Raw genomic sequence first — 26811 nt, 5'->3', positions numbered from 1 at the left:
CAAGGATAAAGAGTAGAGAAAGGGTTTGCAAATCATGCAGCCATGATTATTCTTAGTGTAAAGTTCACATCCCTCCATCTCAACAGCTCTCTTAACATGCCACCTTGTCCTTTATATATTGTTGAAAGAGACCTTGGAGAGTCCAACAGTTGCAAATTCACATGCTTCTTTGGGGTTGTAAATGACTATATCCATCATGTGCAAATAATAGGAGTGATAGAAACCATAGGAATTCGAGAGCTTATGCCCTATCTAATGACATTAAAACCAATTTAAAATAAAGTTGTGTCTTCCAAACACACCCATCCACAAAATAAATGAGGCCTATGTACCCCCAATTTGCTACCTTATGACTTAGCCTAAGCCAAACAGCAGTTTCTTCTAACTTATTATCCAAGCTTCAGATCCCTTCTCGAAATTCCTGCCAAGTGGCCATTCACTTCTGTTGGAACAATTCCAGTGACGAGAACTCATCACCTTTTGAAGCTGCCAAGTTTTTTGTCAATTGTATCAGTGATGGTAGTTTAAGTAGTCTCTTTTGTGGTTGAGAATATTAATAAAAATGATTTGTGAACTTTAACAGTATATTACTCTGACCAGCAAGAATCCATAGGCCTCTCTGTTCTGTGATTGTTACTTGAGAGTCTGTCACTGTCGAGGGTTCTAACTCTTTGCTTCATGGATGCGACGGTCAGTTCCTGAGCTACAGAAGCATCCTCATACTTGACTATATTATCCCAGTTCAGTTGTATTGCTCATGTTATATAGACTGATCTTAAAAAGGCCTGTTTTCCATTAACACTTGTTTCATCCCAAGACATATAACTGTTTCTTGGTACTGGGCACTGAGCGAGGTCTGGGATATAAGGGAGGAAGGCCCTGCTTTCCTTAGATGTACAGTCTGTTTAGGAAAATGGGCAAAACACAAAATAATTTAAAAGTTCTCTGAAAGGAATGGAAGCTGAAGAGGCAGACAGGAGCCAGATCATGCAGAGACTTCTTGGTGTTTGGAGTTTTCTAAGAACATGGTGAGAAGCTACGGAAGGATTTTAAGTGGAAGAATGACATGGCTTTAGATTTTTTTGAAGAGGAAAAATGCTCACGTATAGTCAGTGTACAAAATTCAGAAAATACAAAAAGTATATTAAAGAGAAAATACATGATGCAAGATACGGTCACCCAGAGCCGAGGACGGTAGAATTCTGTACTAGCAAGTTCAGGCTAGTATAATAGAATACTACACACTAGGTGACTTAAACAGCACACATTTATTTCTGATAGTTGTGGAGACTGGGAAGTCCAAGATCAAGATGCCAGCAGATCTGTTGTCTGAGGAAGACTCTCTTCTTAGTTTGCTTTCTTGATACATCCTCTTATGGCCAACAGAGGGCTCTGGTCCTTTCCATATAAGGACCTGATTCCATCTTGGAATGGAATGACCTAATCTAACCCTAATGACCTCCTAAAGGCCCCACCCACTATCCCAATGGAATAAGGTTTTCAACATATGAATTCATACACTCCATACAAGCTCCCAAGACTCTTATCCTCCAGTATACATTCTCTGTAAATCTCTTCCCATTCAATGATCATGGGCAGGAATATGAATATGAATATGAAGATACCACTCCCATATGGTATAGCAAGGGTAAAAGGGTTTTGGAAATATAATCAGGGTCCCTAATCAGTTGATTTTAAGTTATTCCAGAGGGAGAGTAGTCTGGATGGACTTAGCCTAATCAAGTGAGCTCGTGGGACACCTGAGTGGCTCTGGTCATGGTCTCGGGGTCCTGGGATTGAGCCCCGGGTCGGGCTTCCTGCTCAGCAGGGAATCTGCTTCTCCCTCTGTGCCCTCCTGTGCCCTCCTCCTCTCAAATAAGTATATAAAATCGTAAAAATAAATAAATAAAAGAGGGTCTAGAGATCTTAGTAAGAAGTCAGAGATATTCAGATAAAGCAAATATGCTTTTCCATTGGCTCTAAGAAGCAAACTGCTGTGTGGAAAGGCCCATGTGTCAGGGAACAGTGGGTAGTGTCTAGTTACTAAAGGCCTCAGACCTACAACGGCAAGGAATTAGATTTTGCCAAAAACCAATGAACTTGGAAGAAGCTCTAGTGAAACTACAGCCCCTGCCAACACCTTGATTTCAGCCCGATAAGATCCTTTTTTTTTTTTTCTTCAAGATTTTATTTATTTGACACAAGGAGTGAGAGAGCACAAGCAGGGGAACAGCAAAGGGAGAGGAAGAAACAAACTCCCCACTGAGCAGGAGGCCTGATGCAGGGTTCTATCCCAGGACCTGGGATCATGACCTGAGTTGAAGGCAGACTCTTAACTGAGTGAGCCACCCAGGTGCCCCAGCCTGGTAAGATCTTGAACAGAGAACCCTACAAAGCCATGCCTACACTCCTGTTCCAAAAAAACTGGATAATGAATTATGAGACAATAAATTAGTGTTGTTTTTAAGCTTCTAAATTCATGACCGTTTGTTACACAACAACAGCAAAGTAACACAAAGGAAAGGTCTTCATGAGTAAACTGAGGGGTAAAATGGAGAACATCTAGAGTCACCGTCATGATCCAAACAAAAGATAAGGGCAGCTTTGGAGTAGGATCCTGGCAGTAGAAGTAGACAGATTTTAGTGCTATTTACTAAATCTTGAAAGAATAGAGATGGACATTTTGGCCTATAGTGTAGGGTCAGAAGATGGTGCTCAGTTTAAGAATTATTATATTTTGAGGTGCCTGGTTGGCTCATTGGGTTAAGTGTCCAACTCTTGATTTTGGCTCTCAGGTCATGATCTCGGGGTCATGAGATTGAACCCCACATCGGGCTCCTCACTCAGTGAGGAGTTTGTTCTCTCCCTCTTCTTCTCCCTCTGCCCCTCCCTTGCATACATATGTAAATACATACATACATACATCTTTTTTAAGGAAAAGAAATACTGTATTTCATGAAGTTAGTAGTTAGATATACATTACATGGATTTGCATATGTATGTGTATAAATGTCTGTATGCATATATATAAAATATTATTTGTCTTAAAATTAGGATTGTAATATAGTCCATTTTACTTTTTATTGGCTTAATAGTAAAAACATGGATTTTAAATGATTGCATAATATTCCACTGTATATTAATCTCAAGTATTTAGCCAGTCCCTTATTCCTCTATTATTGTATGGTTAAACCAGTTTTTATTCTTTGTACTTTTTATGAGTGATGTCCTAGTAAATATTCATTTTAAAATTTATTTTAATACCAGTATAGTTAACATACACTGTTAATGTTAGTTTCAGGTGCACAATACAGTGATTCGGCACTTCCATACTTCATCCAGTGCTCATCCCAAGTGTCCTCTTTAATCCCCATCCCCTGTTTCACCACCCCCCCACCCCCTGCTGGTGAGCTTCAGTTTGTTCTCTGTAATTAAGAGTCTGTTTCTTGGTTGGTGTTTTTTCCTTTGCTCATTTGTTTTGTTTCTTAAATTCCACATATGAGTGAAATCATATGGCATTTGTCTTTATGATTCTCAGTATTTAGAGTAAACCACTAGAATTGGGAGTTGCTGCGTCTGATGGGTTTGAAATTCTTTATGAATTTTTAAATTTGGATGTATTGAATCATCTTCTAGACAGGTGGGACCAATTTACATTCCCTCCAATGGTATATGAGAAGTTGACCTCACTTTTACCACCGACTCTTTCTGCTGTTAAAAGCATCTTTGCCAATTTAAAGGTGAAACAAATAAATGAAACAAGATGGGATTTTGAGGGAGACAAACCATAAATGACTCTTAATCTCACAAAACAAACTGGGGTTGCTGGGGGGAGGTGGGATTGGGAGAGGGGGAGGGGGGTATGGACATTGGGGAGGGTATGTGCTATCGTGAGTGCTGTGAAGTGTGTAAACCTGGCGATTCACAGACCTGTACCCCTGGGGATAAAAATACATTATATGTTTATTAAAAAAAAAAAAAAATTTGGAAGGGGAGGCGAACCATAAGAGACTATGGACTCTGAAAAACAACCTGAGGGTTTTGAAGGGTCAGGGGTGGGAGGTTGGGGGAACAGGTGGTGGGTAATGGGGAGGGCACGTTTTGCATGGAGCACTGGGTGTTGTGCAAAAAGAATGAATACTGTTATGCTGAAAAAATAAATAAAATGGGAAAGAAAAAAGGTGAAACAAAACAAAAACAAAAGCAAGACATTTCTCTATTAATTTATCCCAGCCTGTGTATCTTGAAGGTATGCTCCAGTGTTTTGTTTTGTTTTCTGTTGTTCTCTCCTGCCTGGCCTGACCCCTCTCTCTATATTCGAACTGCATGTGGCTGGAGTCAGGATCTGTTAGTAAGCACCAGGAGGAGATAGAATGATGTCAGGAAGCCAGTCATCCTTTATGAAAATATTTGCGATTTGTTCTAATAGATTTCCCAAAATTATTTCTAAAATCAGGAAGTCTTGATGTGTCTTCATCCTCAAATTAGTTTCTCTCCAAACACATAGAGTGTAAAATATTTTTATATAGTTTGTAATATACAAAAGGAAGAACAAAAAAATGACTTTTAATGTTTTTCATCTTTCTACATTTTAAAATATTAAAATATTTTTAAATTTTTAAATTTCAATAATGTTCTAAAATATTTTAATATTTTTAAAAGTTTAAATAATATTTTAGAATATTTTAATATATTATAGATATTATAGATAATTCTATCATCCTTCTGAGTTAAAACTATTAGTTAAGATCTCTACAGTAAAAAAAAAAAGAGATCTCTACCGTAGATTTCAAGAAGTGGCAATTAAAAATGTATTCAATGTATTAGGTTGCATATTATTTAATAATGGTTGTCTGTGGGTGATGGGCTTATGATGGATGGTTGTTATTTTTATTACTTTTCTGTATTGTGTATATGTTTAATATTGAATATTAGTGGTCTTCTCTAAAAATAAAGACTTTAATAGAACTTTACATTTAATAAAAAAGAACTTTTAGATGTCTTAGGAAACAATTCCTTGAAAATGCTTTAGAAATCCAGAATAAACAGAAGCAACCTAAAGCATTTGTAGGGATTAAATGGAAAAACTTGAAAAACCAGGCTGTGCAGTGTACTAATTATATGCCATAACACTTGACCTCAAACCAACAATTACGCTCTTGTAAAAAAACCCAAACTATCTTCTAATTTTTTTTTTCCAAACCACTTTTTAAGTATATTTTCAAACACCTTTTGAAAAAATGGATCTGGGAAAAAAATTTCAAAAGGCCTGTGACGTCCTGTTGGTGAAGGGATAGGCCAGGGTGCTGTGTAGTCAGAAAGCTCGGCTTTCAGAGGGAAAGAAAACTGTCACAGTTCAGCATCAAGCACAAATGTGAGTTATTTTTTTTTTAAAGATTTTATTTATTTATTTGACAGAGAGAGATCATAAGTAGGCAGAGAGGCAGGCAGAGAGAGTGAGAGGGAAGCAGGCTCCCTGCCTAGCAGAGAGCCCGATGCGGGACTCGATCCCAGAACCCCGAGATCATGACCTGAGCTGAAGGCAGTGGCTTAAACCACTGAGCCACCCAGGCGTCCCACAAATGTGAGTTATTAAGTGGCATTTGCAAACCACATTAGAAGTCGTGTAGGCATCTCTTTATTAATGATAATATCTCTTGTTTGAATTTTTTCTACGTGCTGGGTAGTCTGCTCTGTACTGTGTGTGCACTCTCTTTGTGAAGACTTGAAAAGATTTTTTTTTTTTTTTAGTTACCCAATTTTATGAATGAGGAAATAGGCCAGAAAAAGAGCTTGCCTAAGATCATTGCCCTTTGGTCAACAGTGGGGTAGGGTTTAATGTTGGGATTGTTTTATCCTAATGCTTGCTCTCAGCTATTACTTGTAACACTTACCCTGCTATCTTACCTAAACTGCTTTTCTTCCAAGTATAAACAAGTGACCATCCACCACTTGCAAGAATAGCTGTCACTGAGTCAGACTACACACAACTTGCTTCCCTGTCATTTTGCCTCTAGTCATCGCTCTTTGCTACAGCACTTGCTGGGTGCACAACCTTGCTCACTGGCCCACCATACTTTAAGCTGGAAACCCTGCATTCTTCATTTGACCCCCAAAGCACAACTAACCCTAAGAGTGACACTCTATTGGGTATTGGAGGTTGGAAGAGAAGAAGTGGTGATGGTGATTTCTGCAAAAAGCAGGAAACAGTGTTCAGTATCAACAGATGCAGTATCGGTCACTGTTGTTCCTAAGAACTTAGCCACAACTCCTCCACACAGGGAAATGATTTCTTTGTCAGACTCTGGCCTCTTGACACATGGCTGGAATCTTTGCTTTTCTTCTGCAGTCTCCTCTAATCCATCTGGCTTCCAGCTCTCCACCATGTCCAGGAACCAGGAAGGTTACACAGCTGTTGAGCTCTCCACCCACCATTCCAGTCTCAGCTCTGGCCCTATGTTTGTACTGAATTACTCACTAAGATACTCTGCTCAGGTTAGTGCCATCCACTTGGAGCTCCACCTTCACCTTGACAAAGGATTGCCTGCGGATTCAAAACTACATTTTTTTTTTCTTTAGCATCTCCTGAATCAAATGCTTCCACTCCAGCAACCTCAGCCAACTTTATATATTAGTCAGAGAAACAGAATTGTAGGAAATATATATAAATATATATATAATAAAATATCAAATATATATAAAATATCTCCAAAGAAACAGAACCATAGGAAATATATATAAAATAGTATATATGATTTTTATACATTATATATGTGTTATATATATGTACATATAAAATATATATAATACATAAAATATATATAATCTATCCATTTCTCTATGTCTAGATATTTATTTTTAAAAAATGGTTCTTGTAATATGGGAGCTGGCACACCAGAAATCCACTGGACAAGCTGGCAGGCTGGAAATTCAGGTTAGAATTGATGTTGCCATCTTTAGTCTTAAATCTTCAGAGCAGTCCAGACAACCCAGAAAAGTTTCTGTATCCTAGTTTTGAGCCCTAATTCCTTGTTCTTCAGAAAATTTCAGTCTTGGGGCACCTTGGTGGCTCAGTCGGTTAAGCATCTGCCTTCGGCTCATATCATGTCCTCAGGGTCCGGGGGCTGAGCCCCACATCAGACCCCATACTGGGCTCCCTGCTTGGGAGCTGCTCCTCCTGCTGCTGCCCCTCCTTACCATTCATGCTCTCTCTTACTCTCAAATAAATAAATAAAATCTTTAAAAAAAGAAAAAAAATCTCAGTCTTGACTGTGAAGACTTTCAACTGATTGGCTAAGACCCATCCATATTAATGGAGGATAATTTGATTTACTCAACATCCACAGACTTAAATATTTATATCATGTAAAAATTACCTTCTTAGCAACATCACAGTTGGTATTTGACTAAACAGCTAGGTGTATCACCTAGCCAAGTTGACACATAAAATTAACCATCACATTCTAGATATGTGAATTCCTGTTACGTGCCAGGCCCAAACATGTCTTACCATCATTGTGCTTAAAGATTAGTTGAAAATTTTTCACCTATAGTTCTTTGAAATGGCCCATACTTTCAGAAAGATCTAGTTACGCATTATGCCCTCAACCCCTGTATGTAGTACCATCAGATGTATAAAATTAGGCTGAGAGCTAAGACCTCCAATGGCAGCTTTGGCTTCCTTGTATAAAAATAAGGAAGCACCAGCACCCTAGGGTAATTCTGGACATGGTTGCAGTTATTCCAACCAAACAAAAACATCTATGATTGTGGAGGATCCTTACTAGCTACTAAGAAGAAACTGTCTTCGGGTGTAATGGTGATGGTGTGTGGCGTGATGGAGTTGGGCAGTCCTAAGTTGAAAATTCCAGAGTTGAACAAAACTCTACAATGTTGAACAAAACTTTCCTTTTTCATTTTATTGCCTATAAAATAGGAGTGATATTTTTTCAGAGCTTTAGTAAGGTCAAATGTATATAAATTTTCCAGCAGCATGTTTCATACTGTTAAAACGGTGGTTTTCTTTTGAGTCAAGACTGAGTCACAAGAAACTACAACCGACCCAATCATAGTCCAAACAAAGATAAAAATGATAATGATTGGGCAAGTGGCAATACCCACACTCTGGGTTTTATAGAGACAGGACTTGGTCCTAGAAAGTCAGGAGTCAAGGTTGTCTCTCTCTCCTTGCTTCCCCAAGATCTTTCATTTTCACTCTTTAAGTCATTTCCATTCTCCTCTGTAGACTAGTTCTTTCCTTATCCATTAGTTTGTGCATGGCCTTCGTTGTTAAACTTTCAGTTAGGCTCTAACTCTACACAGTCTCTGATCTTCAGAATTCATCCTTTAGTTGAGATTGCCCAGACTATCTGCTCATGGAAGAGCAACTCTTGAGTCAAGCGTCAGATGAGACCTCATCCTGCAGTCGCTCAAGGAAAAGCTCATGACTATCCATATGCCAGCATAGGCCCCTGTATGGGGATGGGGAATATGTAGACTCGGATGACATCCCTAGACATGTCCACCACTCATAGCTGCAGTGAAATCATATCACCTTGAACTTACTCAGACTCAAACCCCATGTAAAGTATAGAATGTGCCTCCATTACTTTCACCTAAACCTCACAATAAATAAATCTATCAAAATTACAGAGTTTAATCTGCATAACAGAACTAAAAAGTAGGGTATACCAACAGGAAGACAGAAACACTGTAATTCCCTATCCGTGTCCCATTCCCCACTAAGGTTTCATAGCTATCTTTTTTTTTTTAAGGATTTTATTTATTTATTTGACAGACAGAGATCAGAGGTAGGCTGAGAGGCAGGCAGAGAGAGAGGAAGGGAAGCAGGTTTCCCGCTGAGCAGAGAGCCCGATGTGGGACTCGATCCCAGGACCCTGGGATCACGACCTGAGCCGGAAGCAGAGGTTTAACCCACTGAGCCACCCAGGCACCCCCAGGTTTCATAGCTATCTTAAACTCAATGTGGTTTGAATGTCCAAGTATCAGCGTATACACTTTCCTTTTCCTTTTGTTCTTCCTTAAAACATACTTTACTGTTCTTAAGCACTTCTCTACATGTGGTATATATACAAAACCATGCGTTCTATGTGTATGGGTGATTTAATGATTTTTTTCAATCATAAATTCGGCAATACATGTTTCTTAGCACTTCCTTACTGACTTAAAAATTGTCTTTATGGGGCACCTGGGTGGCTCAGTTGGTTCAGTGTCCAACTCTTGGTTTCTGCTCAGGCCCTGATCTCAGGATCATGAGATGGAGGCCCATGTCTGGCTCTGCATTCAGGGTGACGGGGATGTCTGTCTGAAGATTCTCTCCCTCTGCCCGTCCCCCCATGCATGCATATGCACACCCCCCAGAATGAATAAATGAATCTTTTTTAAAAAAATTCCCTTAGGTAAGCTGGTCCTCCATGTGGTGACATTATCGTTGATTATTCCAAATGGAATGCAGTTATTCTGAGTTATAGATGGTGCTGATTAATATTTGATCAGATTAGTTTGGTTAATTATATTGCTAAAATAGATGGTAGAACAGGAAGGAATCTTACTAAATTTAATTTAAAAGACTTATCTAAGGCTTATGCACCTAATTTGTTTTAGAGCCAAAATATTTGACTCCTAAACGTGTGTTTCCCTTCCCGAATTTATTGTCTTCCTGTAATATTAGCTGTGTTCCACAGTCATGGACTACCGAGTTATATGAAAAATGTAGGCTTTTAATAGCCAAGAACTGCAAAACAGGAAAATATGATTATCTCAGGACAAAGCATTGCTACTAATGGAGAGAATGCAAAACTTATCCCTGTATTCATGGGAGTATATGTTCAAATGTACCATCTTTTAACAGGGAACACAAAATATGTAATTAATTGGATAAATCCACATATTTATATGAACTTTAAAAATTCTTAGATGCCATCTTTTCATTTTCTGTCATGTACGGTATTGTTGATAACCTCCACTTTAGATATGGTATTAATTTTTGGCTTTCTGTGAAATTCTATGAGTATTATTCTTATTAAGACTTAAAGCATTAGAAATCACTGCTTTTGACCTCATCCATCTGTTTTCCTTGGACAGATGCAGAAATTCAAGTGGTAACAAAACTCAGTTACTTTACTAGAGTGCTGAGTTGAATGGTTTTTAAACCAGGGACAAAGAGGAAAGAGGAAGAGTTTTATTGAATAAAACGGTCTATTGCCTTTCCAGCACACAGCTGATTAAAAATGCTTGTACAGTTATTTGTAATAACATAAAAGGCATGCCTTGTATTTGATAATTGTTACATGTTTTTCTTGTTCTCAGAGTGGTTCTCAAAAAGTGTATGCAGTATGCCTAACATTATACCAGGAAGGCAGCGGTTCAGAAACGCTTGAAGCTGTTTTGTATGTACACAAGCATGTGAGTGTGTCTGTGTGGCCTTTGTACACATATATATGATTCATGATCTCTTTGCACAAAGCATTTGAGGTACTAAAGGACATCATTCATGATAAAAAGCCACATCGGATTACAGTCAGTTAATAGCTCAGACACTACATAATGTTTTCCTCGGCTTAGATTTCTTGAAATCTAAATCCTGGGACTTTTAATATTTTTTAATTGATAATTAAAATTTTTAATTAATTAACTTTTAATTAATTTCTTGAAATCTAAATCCTGGGACTTTTAATCTGTACCAGGGTAAAATGGTTCCCTTGTGCTGAAAGAAAGGGTGTGAGGAAAAGATTTCCTTGGGGAAGGCAAGCTTTAAGAAGAGGTTACTGTACCATTCATAAAGAAACAAACTCTGTAACCATTTAAATTTAAAAGCTAAAATTTAAAATATGTATATATTTATTGAAATTAAAACTACAGGAATTAAAACACAAGGGGAAGATATGGCAGCCTTTCTGCATTACTGAGCTGGTTTCTGTCTGAGGTCTGTTTGTACAGATCAGATGTTCTTCCTTCTCCAGCAAGACTCAGCCGAGTCTTACCTAATAGCCTGCTCTAATCCAGCCAGCTGCCTTCTGCATGGGAAGAACCAGGACAGAGGGCTAGGATTTAATGTTGTGAACAAAGACTTGCTTAAAAATCCTGTCCATATCCCCTACTTTGCATTTAGGTTGAAACGACACATACACTAAGCTTCGATGAATGGAAATAAGTTATTTGTGATAAGACCCTCTTTATTTCCTGGTTGAAAGCAACCACTACAAAGTAACTAGTCACCCTAATTAGAAAACACTCATATTGTTTTTATTAAGTGTGAAAATCCATTCTTGTCCCATTATATCGTGACATAAGTATCTTTGAACAAGTAGAACTATATTGAAGAACTTTCTAGAAGAAAGGAAGATGATAACTTGAGCCCCTCTCGAGATGTTTTGGAAGAATTTGGAAGGTGAGAGAATATCAGTTAAGAGCGTGGGCTTTGGTATCACACCAGAGTAGGATTTCTCTAAGCTTCTCAAGGACTTCTTTTTAATTTTCTCTAAAATGAGATTAATATTAATAGGTCCTGCCTCAGATGTGCCATGTGAAGTATTTAGCAGATGCTTTGGTTTCCCTGTTGCAGTTATACCAAATTACCAAAAAGTGACACAAATGTATTATCTTATAGCTCTGGTGGTCTGAAGTCCAAAATGCTTCTCACAAGGCTAAAGTCAATATGTAGTAGGGCTGCTTTTCTTTCTGGAGACTCGAGGGAAGGATCTATTTTCTTGCCTTTTCCAGCTTGGGGAGGCCCCCTGCCGTCTTCCAGTGGCCAGCAGTGGCCAGTCAAGTCTTTCTCATATCCCCTCATTCAGCCACCGACTCTCCAGTCTCCCTTCTCTACCCATGAGAACCCCTGTGATCACACCAGTCCCATCCGGATAATTTCCTATCTCAAGACCAACTAATAAGCAACCTTAATTCATCTGTGCTGCTGTGTAAGCAAGGTCACATGTTCACAGCTTCCAGGGATTAGGGCAGGGACACTTTTAGGGGTTCTTTGTTCTGCCTACCACAGCAGAGTACTTGCCACTAAGTAAACACACAGGGGACATGTGAGTTTTCGCTATTCTTAACCCCCCAGAAAGGAAGCAGTTCTCTCTGAATGGTTTTTGTTGTTAAAGAGGACATGGGATGACCCATGTGCCAGAAACCAGATAAGCACAGAGCCCTCCCCCACTGCATTTCAGTACCTTTTACACACAGTCATTTTGCCACCCTGTCTTTAAAGCTGTAAAATAAAGGACAGGGTAGTTACATCTGACCTAAATATGCATGGTCCATGGCTTTCCTGTTCTCTCGCTACGCTTCTCTTGAGGATATTTTCTGTGAGGGTAGCAGCTCACTGTACGTAGCCAACTTCCCCCAGGTAGAACTTTCTGTCAAGCCGAAAACACCACATGTCCTGCTTGAACTGGGAAACTGCTCCTTAATCTTCTGTGTGTCCTGGAGAATATCTCCAATATTCAAGTGACCATTTTGGACTCAAAATATCCTTTGTCCCTGCTGGTTGCCAGGGGGGCCCTACTCTTCCTGGCACGCACATGTGAACGTGTACTCCTTCCCACCCTCACACGTGCTCTCCCGAGTTCAAGTTCTTGTGCCCTTGTCAGGACTAGAGGCAGAGCCTCCTTTCTTGTGCTCTCCTTTCTTCACTGATTTGTGCCTCCACCCCCGGGAACCCTCAGGTCCTTCCTTTCCATACCTTTGGCCTTAAGTCAGTCCTGCCTTGTATTATATCCATCTTTGTCAGCACACAGAAGGGCTCAGGGAATTCTTGTTAAGCACCTACCATTTGGCAGACATTGCACTTAGACATTTTACCTGCATTATCTTATTTAATCCTAATGTGATGCCCTAGCAGGTAGGTGTTATTTCTCGTTTTTTCACTAGAGAGGCAGTTGGAGGCTAGAGAGCTTTGTATACCTCAGCCAAAGCAACAGAGTCAAGGACAGAGAGAATTCAGACTCAGAAGTATCTGATCTCACAGCCCCTAGCTCTACCACTACCCTGGAGCCCTACCCACCCTTTGACTTTGTTTTTAAGGCATCTGTTTTATGAAGGCTCGCTGGAGTTCATGTATTTTAGCAGCAAATCTTCCAGTAGACTAATGGAAAACATACCGTAGTTTGGTCATCTTGGTGGTGGTTTCTTGTGGACAGCTAAAGACTGCTAGATGTATTATAATCACAGATGTATTATAATCACAGATGATTATTTTTTTAATCACAGATCTAGGACTTGACAAACCTCTGCCTTTGACATGGCTTGCAGAGTAGTCCAGGTGCATTTCCTTTTTTTTTTTTTTTAAGATTATATTTATTTATTTGACAGACAGATTACAAGTAGGCAGAGAAGCAGGCAGAGAGAGAGAGAGGAGAAAGCAGGCTCCCTGCTGAGCAGAGAGCCCGATTTGGGGCTCGATCCCAGGACCCTGGGATCATGACCTGAGCGGAAGGCAGAGGCTTTAACCCACTGAGCCACCCAGGTGCCCCAAGGTGCATTTCTTATATCTGCATAAAAAGAGGGGTGGTGTGGGGAGGAAGGCATTTGTCCATGTGTGGGTGGCTTTTACCCATGTTAAATTAGGGCACTTATGGAGGTAAATAATCCTGGTAAGTCAGTTCCCTTTCCATTAGAGATCAACTCTCAGTGACAAGCCAAAGCATGCTTTTCTTCTTTTACCAAACACCCACAAAGGAAACAGAAACCAGTTTAGCAACTTCGTAAGTGGGTGCAAAGGATTCCTATAAATAAAGCCTCCCATTGTGCCGCTCTGGTCATGCAAGGTTTGGAATGTTGATGGTTTATGTTGTCCTACTCTGAACTCTTACTGACAACCTAATGAATTAACTCTAGCTGATTTCAATACTTCTTAAAGGTGACCTTAATTAGAAACAATACTCTATGAATAGACTTTGTCCCCCCCTCCACCACTATTCTTCATCCTTTCCTACTTGGTTCCTTTCCCGAAGAGAGAAAAAAGGAATATAACTCAAACTAGGTGATCTTAGAGAAAGAATGGTATCTGGTACATTAAGAAGCTTTGTTTACTTATAAAATGTATCAAAACAAATACCAAAGGGGCGCCTGGGTGGCTCAATGGGTTAAAGCCTCTGCCTTTGGCTCAGGTCGTGATCTCAGGTCCTGGGATCGAGCCCCACATTGGCTCTCTGCTCAGTGGGGAGCCTGCTTCCCCCTCTCTCTCTCTGCTTGCCTCTCTGCCTACTTGTGATCTGTCAGATAAATAAATAAAATCGTAAAAAAATATATATATCCTTAAAAAAAAAACAAAAAAAACAAATACGATACAGAGGAGGTCAATTTGGGCAACTCATTTTTATTCACATGGTGGCTTTTCCCCCTTTTTTGATGATGGAACCATAGAACTTGAAAAGCTGTAAGAAATGGGGCATCTGTCTGCCTTCAGCTCAAGTCATGGTCCTGGGGTCCTGCCCGTGTCAGGCTCCCTGCTCAGTGGGGATTCTGCTTCTCCCTCTCCCTTTCTCTTTCTCTCTCTCTCAGGCACTTTCTCTCTCTCAAATAAATAAAATCTTTTTTAAAAATAAAAAACAATAAGCTGTAAGAAATGGGCTTTAGTAATATAAGGAAATATTAGTACTTCTTTTGTAGGTAGGACAATGCAAACAAAATCAACTACTGAATGTGGTTCTTAGATTTTTGTGTAATTCTGAAACCTAAATGTAGCAGAAGAAATTGACCTTTATTAAAAATGCTATCTGGAGTCATTACTGGGTCAGTAGTCAAAATTGGAATACAGACAACAGATCATATGAAAGTATTATGTCAATGTGAAATTGACTGAAGTTAAAAACAGCTCTGTGGTTATGTAAAAACATCAATATTCATAGGAAGTATATGTAAGTATTTAGGGACAAAGGGCCATAATACATCTAACTTATGTTCAGATGGTTCAACAAATATACACATTGCTTGTGTTTATGTGTGTTTACACATAAATATCACAGAAAGAAAACACAAATGTAAAAGAAAAGGGATAAAATATTAACAGTAGTTGAAGCTAGATAAAGAATAATGAGAATACGTTTGTCCTAAGCAATATTAATTCACATCTCTGAGCAAATGATGCTTGAATCTAAATTTCTAGCCAAAAAAATTATGATTAACAATACACCTATAAATTCAACTCTTTACTAAATATATCCATTAGGATATTCCACAGGTATTTCAAAATCAACCTTTCCACAGTTGGTTTTATAAGGTTCCCCTTCTGGGGCTCCTGGGGGCTCAGTCTGCCTTCAGCTCAGGTCATGATCTCAGGGTCCTGGGATCAAGCCCCGCAGTGGGCGGGCTCTCTGCTCAGCAGGGAGCCTGCTTCCCTTCCCCCTCTGCCTGCCTCTCTTCCTACTTGTGATCTCTCTCTCTCTCAGCAAAATAAATAAAGTATTTCAAAAAAAAAAAAAAGGTCCCCCTTTAACCTGAGCCTCTTCATTGTTCTCTGTTACCAAACTCGATTCTTTCCTCTACCTCCCCTACCTCACCTCCCCCACCAGCACAGCTACAATCACTCAAGGATTCCTGTTCTATTCTATACTATCCTACCTGTAGAGTCTCATCAATGAATCTACTCTTTCAGTCCCTCACTGCTGTTATTCAGCTTCAATATCACAGTGGATTATAATCATCACCTCCCAGGTGGTCTTTTGCATTCACAATGTGTCCCCCTCCACATAATTGACAAGACACATGAAGGTGCTGGTTCTTATTTATTTCTCTCATCTTCTATCTCTTCTCTCTCTTGGCCTGAATTTGTCTTGACTTCTCCCTTACCATGCTACAGTCACACTTCACTTTCAGCTGAAGCTTTCTCTAGCCACCAGGCATTTGCCCATGTTAGTCTTTCTGTCCTGAACAGTTAGTTTCCTTTTCCCCTGCTTATAACTTCTTGTTGAACATATAGGCCTTTTTGCCTGATTTATTCTTCCTTTAAATCTCTACTTAAATGACATTCTCCTAGAGAACATTCATGACACTACAAGTCTAATCAAATCAAAATTGAAATCAAAACAACAAAAATTGTATCATTATAAATATGTTTTTGAAACTAGCATAAAGTGTGTACATATTCATTCACTCAAGATTTTCCACAGATACTCATTGAACACCTGTTACATGCCTGGTAACTTTTGGTTGGGTCATTGGACAGATATTTGTTGACCTCCTATAGTGTTTCAGAGGGTGTTTGGGATGTGAGGACTTGAACATTCTTAGGCTTAAGTTCTAGTGAAGATGACTACTCAGAAACACAATGTTTACATTGTGTATACACAATGTATAATGTATACATTATAATGTATAATGTCAGTTAGTAACGAGGTCATGAAAGGAAAGCATACAGTGGGTGCTTCCTTGGGTACTGGAGTGAGGGAAGACCTCTCTAGTGAAGGGGTATAAGAACGGGGACCTAATTATAATGAAGAAGCAAAGTCAGGACAATGTCTGAGAAGAACGTTCAAAGAAAAGGGGAACCTCAAGTGAAAAGGCCTTAGGCCAGGAGCATGCTTGGTGTGTCCAGGAACAGCCAAAAGGCATGTGTGTGTTACAGTCAGTGAGCAAGGGGATAAGGATGGAAGGGAGTTGTTAGGGCCAGATCCTGTGATGTTGAGCAATGAATCCACTCTGTCAGTTGGAATTTAGTCTGGGTATCGATTTTTAGCTCTCCTCATGCTTTTATACTAAGACTGAGAACACAAACTAGACTGCATGCATTTTGTGGGGGAAAAGGGATACTGAGGACCAAGAACAATGTGAGGGAGTTTGTCAAGTGCAAAGACATTGCCCTGAGAATTACTGAGCCAGAACTGGATAGACCCTGGAGAACTGGACAGATGCTATCAGAATGATGACAACAGGTGGAGCAAAGCCTTTGTCCTGTGTAAACTAGCATCACTGGTCAGACAGCCTGAACACCCCAGTCTCTTCTCTTTGCTCCTCTCCATCCTCATTCTTTCCTGATTATTCCAAAATTAACCTAGCCGAAATCTAGGATCCTTTCTAGCCTTTAGATAGTGATGGAGAGTATTTGGCTTTTATACTATAGCAGTGACTTTTTTTGTTTTTTAAGATTTTATTTATTTATTTGACACAGAGAGAGAGATCACAAGTAGTCAAGAGTGGTAGGCAGAGGGAGAGGCAGAAGCAGGCTCCCTATTGAGCAGCAGAGAGCCCAATGTGGGACTCCGTCCCAGGACCTGGGATCATAACCCAAGCCGAAGGCAGATGCTTAACTAACTGAGCCACACAGGCGCCCCATGACTTTTGACAGGAAGTATAATAAATACATTGTTTTAAAAAATAAAGTAATGAATTCCAGTTTTTTGTTTTTTTTTTTTTAAACTTTCTTTTTTTTTTTTTTTTTTTTTTTTTAAGATTTTATTTATTTGACAGAGAGAGATCACAAGCAGGCAGAGAGGCAGGCAGAGAGAGAGGGAAGCAGGCTCCCGCTGAGCAGAGAGCCCGATGCGGGGCTCGATCCCAGGACTCTGGGATCATGACCTGAGCCGAAGGCAGCGGCTTAACCCACTGAGCCACCCAGGCGCCCCTGAATTCCAGTTTTTACATTAATTTCTAGCCACATGATCTAAATAGAGTAAATATAGTATAATTTTAATTCATTTAATTGGTATTTATTTTAATTGGTAAAAAAAAATGTACAAACAAACAAAAAAGAGTTCATTCTAGTTTTTTTCAAGAGAACTACTTTTTTCCAGGATTGATTTATAGGACTGGAGAATCTTGAATTATTTTCTAAAATGAAATGTATTCCATTTTCTTTTCTTAATCAGTCTCTAATCACTTTATCATTTTTCTCTTTTATTTTCCTCTTGTTGATCTTTGTTGTTTCCCTTTCTTGATGTCCATAATCCTAAAGATTGGCTGAAAAAAAAAAAAAAGCTTTTTTCTGATAAGCATACTCTTTTCAAGTTTATGTGAAATAAATATAAAGGCAGAAGAGAAACTAAAGCAGAACATCATATGGAAATGAAGACAGTATACTTAAAGTACATTATTCATATCCAGTAAAATTTTATAATTAATAATTATAATAATTTACAAAGTGAATAGTTAAAAATACGTACTACTAGGCAGTCTCCAAAGCACCATTGATTGATGTAAATATTTTAATTTTATTTATTTATTTGACAGAGAGAGATCACAAGTAGATAGAGAGGCAGGCAGAGACAGAGAGAGAGAGGGAAGCAGGCTCCCTGCTGAGCAGAGAGCCCGATGCGGGACTCGATCCCAGGACCCTGAGATCATGACCTGAGCCGAAGGCAGCGGCTTAACCCACTGAGCCACCCAGGCGCCCCGATGTAAATATTTTAATCAGACATTAACTTTAATGTATTTCTTTGAGGGTATCATAATTTTCATGTACTCTATAGAGTGTTATGTGTGTAATCATTCATTTTCTTCTATAAACATTATTATTCGATCTTGAAATCAAGCCTACAACTCATTTGCATGATGATTGATCTTCATGTTTTTCTTTATTTCTTTTCTGCACCTCTTCTGTTGGTAGTTTTTGAATTTTCTGAATCAGACAGTTAAGAAAAGCTTTGTTTTAGGGGCGCCTGGGTGGCTCAGTTGGTTAAAGCCTCTGCCTTCGGCTCAGGTCATGACCCCAGAGTGCCGCATCGGGCTTTCTGCTCAGTGGGCGAGCCTGCTTCCTCCTCTCTCTCTCTGCCTACTGTGATCTCTGTCTGTCAAATAAATAAATAAGTGAAATCTTTAAAAAAAAAAAAAAGAAAAAAGAAAAGCTTTGTTTTAGAATATGAAAACTCAGGGGCACCTGGGTTGTTCAGTGGGTTAAAGCCTCTGCCTTCGGCTCAGGTCATGATCCCAGGGATTGAGCCCGGCATCGGGCTCTCTGCTCAGCAGTGAGCCTGCTTCCTCCCTTTCTCTCTGCCTGCCTCTCTGCCTGCTTGTGATCTCTGTCTGTTAAATAAATAAATAAAATCTTAGAGTTTCAAATTCTTTTTTTTTAATTGAAAAAGATAGATGCATCCCCTATGTTTACTACAGCATTATTTATAATAGCTATATTATGGAAGCAAACCAAGTGCTCGTGGATAGATGAATGGATAAAGATGTGGAATACTACTCAGCCATAAAAAGGAATGAAACCTTGTCATTTGCAACAACATAAATGGATCTAGAAGGTATAACACTAAATGAAATAAGTCAGAGAAAGGCAAATACCATATGATCTCATTCAAATGTGGAATATAAGAAACAAAAAAGGAAAAAAGAAACAAACCAAAAACAAACTCCACTATAGAGAACAAACTTGGCTGGCCAATGAAGTCACAAGTGTAGGCAGTGTGCTACATGAGGGGCAGGTCTTTCACTAACACCACAAGGGTCTCTGGCCCAATGAGTGTTTTGATAGTAGTTGTTAGTACAAGTAAGGAAAAAACAAAAGCAAAAACCTAGAGAACAAACTATTGGTTACCGGAGGAGAGGGGTTGGTGGGGAGATGGGTGAAATAGGTGATGGGGATTAAGTCTACATTTAACATGATGAACACTGAGTAATGTATAGAATTGTTAAATCAATATATTGTACACCTGAAAATAATACAACACATGTTAACTATATTGGAATTAAAATTAAGAAAAAAAACCCATAAATATACAGAATGAACTAAAAGGTTTTTTCCTTTTTTTTTTTAAGTTGTTGGTGCTACAGTTTCAGGTGCATAACATAGTGATACAACAACTGTACACACACGCTGTGTTCACAAGTGTTGCTCCCATCGGTCACTATGCAAGTCTATTACAGTATCGTTGACTATACCCCCTATGCTGTTCCTTTTATCCCCATGACTTATTCGTTCCATAACTGGAAGCCTGTGACTCCCACTCCCCTTCACCCATTTTGCCCATTTCCCTTACTCTCCTCCCCTCTGGCCACCCTTTTTATTGCCTGTATTTATAGGTCTGATTCTGCTTTTTTGCTTATTTGTTTATTCAGGCTTTGTTTTAAAGGTTCATCCTAAGAAATTTCTGCAAAGACTGTTATATAAACATGGCTTATCTTGAGATGGTGGGCAATATGTGAGACACCTACACATGCTTTTATAGTGCTCTCTGCATAATGATAACTTAACAAGCTAGCATTTATTGAGTACTGATTACATGCCAAGTGCTGTTCTAAGTACCATGTGTGTATTAAATCCTCTAATCCTTCTAGCAGCCCTATGAGGTAGGAAGTACTAAAACCCAGGTTTCACCAATGATAAAACAGAGGTGGAGAGGACAATATTGATCTCAGACCTCCTATCTGGAAGGTGGAGAAACAGGGATTTGAACCCAGGCAGACTGGTCCGGGAGCCTTAACTGTTCCTCACTGCAACCTTTGCATTGGCTGATGCAGCCCAGACAAGGCAGGAGGTACACTGACTGCTGAGTACAGATTGCTGAGAAACATTAACAAGAGACAAGAAGAGAATGGAAAACGTGCTCCTTCTTTAATATGTGACGTTTTTCCTAAGAGAAAAAGCACAGAACTAGAAGAGATTTCTTTTCTTTAGTCATAAAGTATGTTCACAAGAAGGAAGAAAATGGAAAAGCCCATGTGTACCAGATGTCTGAGTCAGAGCTGTGACCCTTGTACTTAGCACAGGCTGGCCTCGAATTAATGGAAGCTCGGGAAATAACATGAAGTTTGTTACCTGCTCCGAGATTTGCTTTAGTGAAAGCTCTTTCCATGCATGCGAAACTTACAGGAATTTTGGGAGGTATTTCTTTCCAATGAAGCCCAACACTTAAAATACCCTTTATATATCCAGCGATTGGGGTGCCTGGGTGGCTCAGTGGGTAAAAACCTCTGCCTTCGGCTCAGGTCATGATTTCAGGATCCTGGGATCGAGCCACACATTGGGCTGTCTGCTCAGCAGGGAGCCTGCTTCCTCCTCTCTCTGCCTGCCTCTCTGCCTACTTGTGATCTCTGTCAAGTAAATAAATTAAAAAAAAAAAAAAAAAGTCTCTTTCTATATATCCAGCGATAGGGGGCTACTCTTAAGCAGTTCAGAATTTCTTTTAAGAGCAGCCCCGCATGGGGTGCCTCCGTGGCTCAGTGGGTTAAGCCTCTGCCTTCGGCTAAGGTCATGATCCTCAGGGTCCTGGGATTGAGGTCCACATTGGGCTCTCTGCTCAGCAGGAAGCCTGCTTCACCCTCTCTCTCTGCCTGCCTCTCTGCCTTCTTGTGATTTCTCTCTCTGTCAAATAAACAAACAAACAGCACCTCTGTTCAAAAAATAAAATAAAAAAAAAATTTAAACACTTGATAAGTGACTTTTCTCCTAGAAAAGCTACATGTTTTCTCTGGAACAGGGAAGGTGTTCTTGTTCTTTTGCAGAGTGCATTTGGAAAGGGTACACACTTCCAGTCGCATCTCAGGTTAAGACTGTATCCTTGGCATTGTAACGTGATATTACCAAAAGTACTTTTTATAATCCTACCTGCCAACAATTAACATCTATAAATAGGAAGATCACATGACTCGCAAATTACCCAAGTCTTGGAAAGAGTTTTTATGATAAATTTTCCTTTAGGAAAGGGTCTTTTCTCTACCATCTTTAAAAAAATTTCATTTTGAACAAGTTCTAATTATGTAATCAGGCAGAATTCACCGTGTCATAAAAGTAAACCAACAAACGTGGACTCTTAAAGTCACATTATCATAGGCAACAATCATGTATTATACACTTAAATTTCTTTAAGAGAATAGATCTCGTGCTAACTGTTCTTATGATAATAAAATTTTTAAATGCTTTCAAAAAAATAAAATCACATTATCATAAATTGGTTGATCTACGTGCTATAATAACATATAAAAATAGATGAAAAGTAAACTAGAAAAATAAATTAAAAACTAAGATTCTAGAATAAAAACTAAAGGAGTTGTAGGAGCAGTGGCATTTCTGATCACAGCATTTAAAATATTTTTAAATGAGAACCTCTTTGGCAGCTTGGATCCCAAAGATGATGGGCAGCTAGGAAAAAGCAATGTCCAAGAGCCAGTACTCTCATAGGAAGCTGTTCATCAGATGCCTAATGGACAGGTCTAAGCACAATTAAAGCACTGATTTCATCTTACAAAAAAACCCTGAAAGAACTACACTTAGCTGACAAGTGAGTCAAGTCTAACTCCTATCAGATTCCTAATGAGAGCAAATAAGAAAGAGCAAATGACAAAACATTGGGAAATATGTATGTTGTATAGATATAGCACATAAATATGAACATAGTTATTTCCTGAGAAAGGCATCTGTTGTATCCCAATTCACAAGTGTGTTTGATATGACTGTGGAAGTGTTTTTGTAGCTTTCTTCACATTCAAACGCAATGCAAATATAGGTAGCATTACCGTCTATGTGAGACATAAAACTGTCAAAGCCCTCCTTTGCATATTCTGCAGATGTTGAACACTGTGCATTTATATTTTGTCCAGGGCTTTTATATGTGTGTTTCTTCTTCTAACATGAAGTCTTGCTTTTAAAAAGAGCCAATTCCTTCCTAATTTTTACCTGCTACTTTTATTTCCCTGGGAGTCTGCAGCTATGCTGAATTATTTGAAGATGAACATCAGGACATCCTCACAACACTTCTGTCCTCTCTTTTTTGTGCACCATATAAAGCTGCAGGGAAACAGTCTGTCATTAATTTTCTCTATATAGCTAAGTTGGCAAAACTTTTGAGAATAAAACAGCAACGCCCAGTGTGGTTGTGTGCATAACATGAGAATATTAATTGAAGCACTTTGTAAATAAGAAAGCATTAAACATAAGTAAGGCTCTGTTATTATTAGCATTACTTTAAGCCAGCCATGTCATTAAGGGAAGAAATGGAAATTAGCATCTATTAAGCCCCAACTTACAGCAGAATGCTGAGAACTTGACTAGAAGTTTTACAGAGGTTGTCTTATCAAATAGCATTCATAGGGAATACTGCTGGAATTCTTAAAGGAGTCAAATAAAGAGTTTGTAGTGGATACAAAATACCTCCATAGAGAAGATGAGACATCATAAATTTTTATTTGAGAATGAATCATATTGCCGGTTTATTACATTTCCCTCTAAAAATCACTGGCTTGGTGAGATTCTTCACTAGGCAATGAGTAGTTTATTATGGAGCTGTCAGAACTTCGCAAAGGCTTTAGATTCTGTATTGCATTGAAAATCGTAGTATTCTTGCTATGATACAGAGTGTCATTGTTCTGAACATGAACTCTGCGTTCTTTATAACCATTGTCAGCTCATTACAGTGTACTAAGTCTGCACACAGTGTTCAGTGTCCTTTGTATCTTTTAACTTGTCCCTGAAGCCCACCTGTCTTGGCATCCAGTAGTCCTTGGACTTGCAAGGATCTGAGTTAACATTTCTACACCCTATGATTGTGACTCCTACCCCCAAATAAAATACAGAACAATTATGTGTAGATCTCAGTGAACTGAGATATAAAAGTGTAATGACAGGGGAGAATAAAAAAAGAAGTGTCCACCAAAATCTTCTAAAGTTGAAGGACCTGAGCAGGGAATCCAGGAGAGTCAGGCTACGGAGGCTGCCATCCACTTCCATAGAGCTAACAGAAGTGTGGATTAAGAGGAGACCAGGGAGGAAGGAAAGAGTTATTATGACCCCTATCCATTCACTCAATTACTAAGTGTCAGCACGATGAGGAATATTGTGGCAGACTCTCTCCTTGTTCTAATAGGAAAGAAATATAGAAAGAAATAACCATAGTAGTATACAATTAGTATAAGGTATGCTGTCTCATGGTGCAGTGGGTGTTTCTGCGGGGAAAAAATCAAACTTATGTTTGGACAGTGAGCCAACAGCATTTAAAAATCTGTGAAGGTACAAAACACCAGGAATGTTAGTATCCAGCTTATCAAATCTACTGCCTGTCAGTGCTATTAAGACTGAATAATAGAGATTCGTTAAAAGTGGTCATGCCATTGATTTACTTTATGATAAGAAATGATACGGAAGTCAGATACTGAGTCCTTTTATCTCACTCCATGACAGACTTGTAGGGTCAACTTGGTAACATTATGCAGACCATGCTGGCACTGTTTCCAAAACGTTCAGTGAGCCAAGAGCAAGTCCACAGTCACAAGGCGGGTACAGTTTCCTGTGTGCAGAAACAGAAACTTCTGAACCTCTCACACTGCCACCAGGGGTCAGGCACCCGGTGGGAGGAGAGGGCACTCTCCCAGAGAGGAAGTGTTGTATTACCCAGGGAAACACAAGAACCACAATCCCTGTCCTCTCTTCCTGAAAGCAGCATAGTACTGGCTGAATAGGCTTGAAAGGAGGACCTCAGAAATGTTCTGCACTCGCAAAGGTATGTGTAAGTGCTCTCTGCTTTAAACACGTCATTTTTGGAACGTCAGATAAGGCTGACTTTATGTTCTCTTTTCAAAATCCGGATAAGCTATGGATATGTTGGTTACAGCCTCTAGAAAGGAAATGCTTGGTAGGGAAGCCCGGAGGGAGTAAACTCCGTTGAAATACTAAATCTAAATACAGGATATAGAAGAGACTTTTTATGCATGTACATTTTTTATCCCTGGTTTGCTATAGGTGGTGCTGCTAAGTACGATTCTGTCAGGAGGTACTCTCAGAAATAGGTTCAGACATAGTGATTTAGGGTTTATTTTTATGTCCAATGAGCATTTATGACAAGTTGTTAGTGACTTCTTTTCATGCATTTGCAGGAAATCATTTGTCGATAAGGCTTCCATATGGTCTTCCCTTGTCCCTAACTGAAAAATTGTACACAGTTAGGGAAATAATAGTAATCGAGTCACACGCTCAGATTTTATCACCACTGCTCTGGGTTTCAAACGCTGATAATACATTTCAGTAGTTTCTCCTAACCACCCTCTTAGCAATTTGCTTAAATGTATTTGTTTTCCTTCAGTATTTTATTCCTTTAAGCTGTCTGGGCTCCAGAGAAAGGAGGAGAGAAATAGGAGGTTTTCGTCTTTTTTTTTTTTTTTAAGTTTTGGTCAAACAAGTCAAAATAACATTATTATTGATGGATCGACCTGTACTTTTAAGTGGAGGGAATAAAGGTATAAAAAGATCTGAAGCATGTAAGTAACTTACCTCTTTGATTTTTAATGGCGTGCAGCAGATGGAATTCATTATTGACTTTTAAAAATGAAATTGCCCTGCATTATTATTTATTTATAATTTTACCTCTCAAAAGAAGTGATTACCATTACTAGGTTAGTTTTTCCTCAATCACAGCAACTGTATGATAACATCAGAATGTAAAATGTGGTTTACCATATCTCTTTCGAATTATTTCAAAAATTTATGAGCACAATGCACAGTTAAAAGGTTGAGTATCTTTTCTTTTTATTTGAGTAATTTCAAAAGCAGTTATTTCACATTATAGAGCAATTTATGTATGAAACTCTCATTACAGAAACAGAAATGTTTTTAATTAGAAACAATCTAATTTCATCTTTCCAGTTCAGCACACAGATTTTTGTGATGATATGCGCAAAATGCCCAAGTAAAATATTTAGATGATTAGTTAGTTTCAGCTGAAACAACTCTTTAATTTTAATCAGAAATTCTAAAGCTTTTCAGTCATTAAGGAAGCTGATAACCAGTCATAACAAAATTTAATCTTGAAGCATTGCCCAACATTTAATCATTATATTTAGTTCAAATTTGAGAACTATTACTATTGTCTAGTTTTCCATCTTCATGATTTAAAAGATATACAAGAATGGAAAAATCCTCAGTGTTAGACATGAAGCTACAGATGTTATAAAAATGCGTGCAAACTTTTTTCAAAGCTGCTGTTGTTTTAAAAGTAACGTTTCACATCCAGGACAGCAGTTATTATTTATATAATCAGGAGATTGGATGCAGACAGTTTTCAGACCATTGTTGAATTCCAGTGAAGCTTCTGGTTAAATTAGACCCCTCCTCCATTCTTCTAGCTCTCCTCCAAGCCATCCTCCCCTCCCCCAGCTTCTTCCTCCTCCCCTTCCTCCCTCCTTTACCATCTCTCCTGACACTTGCACACTTGGACATCTTTTTGCATAAGTGCATCTGTTTTCTTCAACGGTGGTCAACATTGTGAAACTGAAGGATGGTAATTAATATTTCATCTGTAGCACTTAAGCTTCTTCACCTAGATTATACAGTTTGCTTCATCGTGCTCATCCACAGGCACTTAATAAATGCTTACTGATTGTCTAGTAAGGCTTGTGTTATGACCGATTTCGAGAACCTTCATACCCTGCAGTTACCACTTCTGTACTTCTTTGATTCTAAGATCGGCCCCCCCTTTTTTTTTCATTCGCGTTTTAGCTTTTTAAAATCTGAAAGTATCTTATGATCAATGGTGTATCATGGTTTAATTAGCAGGGTTTTTTTCCTTTTTTTCCTCTTGGTGGTGCATCTTATAAGACATTCTTTTTAGATCTGATGAAATATGGCAGTAAAAATACAGATTGATCTATTACTTGTACAATGTACTAAACGCTGTGCATTTCACATTCAAATATTTTAAGAGTATTCTTTTTCTGTTATGTGGCTTATCCATAACCAATTTTGGTCTCTCCTCCCTACCTCCCTTCACGCTGACTCCCTAACACTGTGATTCTACCCGTTCCTGAACCAACTGTCTTGACTGAACTCCTCTGGAAAATACTCAGAGGATTTTATTAGTAAATTAATTACCAAAATTTAACTGTAATGAGATGGAAAGAGTACACATTTTTAAAACTAAAGAC

General features: G+C 38.8%; 1 protein-coding gene across 4 annotated transcripts in view; it reads left to right on the top strand.

The window, feature by feature from the left end:
* OXR1 (oxidation resistance 1) overlaps positions 1 to 26811 on the top strand; it is a 454407-nt gene that overhangs the window by 306430 nt on the left and 121166 nt on the right. Inside the window, exon 1 of one of the 4 annotated variants that reach the window (XM_046004532.1) lies at positions 24308 to 24395. The exons of the other annotated variants lie outside the window; for them this stretch is intronic. Coding sequence (XP_045860488.1) covers positions 24377 to 24395 — 19 coding nt within the window. The 5' untranslated portion in view covers positions 24308 to 24376. Of the gene's footprint in view, positions 1 to 24307; positions 24396 to 26811 lie in introns of those variants that run through there. 4 annotated transcript variants of the gene reach the window in all.

The sequence above is a fragment of the Meles meles genome, chromosome 1 (genome assembly GCF_922984935.1).
Source record: "Meles meles chromosome 1, mMelMel3.1 paternal haplotype, whole genome shotgun sequence".
Lineage (NCBI taxonomy): Eukaryota > Metazoa > Chordata > Mammalia > Carnivora > Mustelidae > Meles > Meles meles.
Note: the sequence above shows the minus strand (reverse complement) of the source record. Positions and strands in the feature narration are given on the sequence as shown.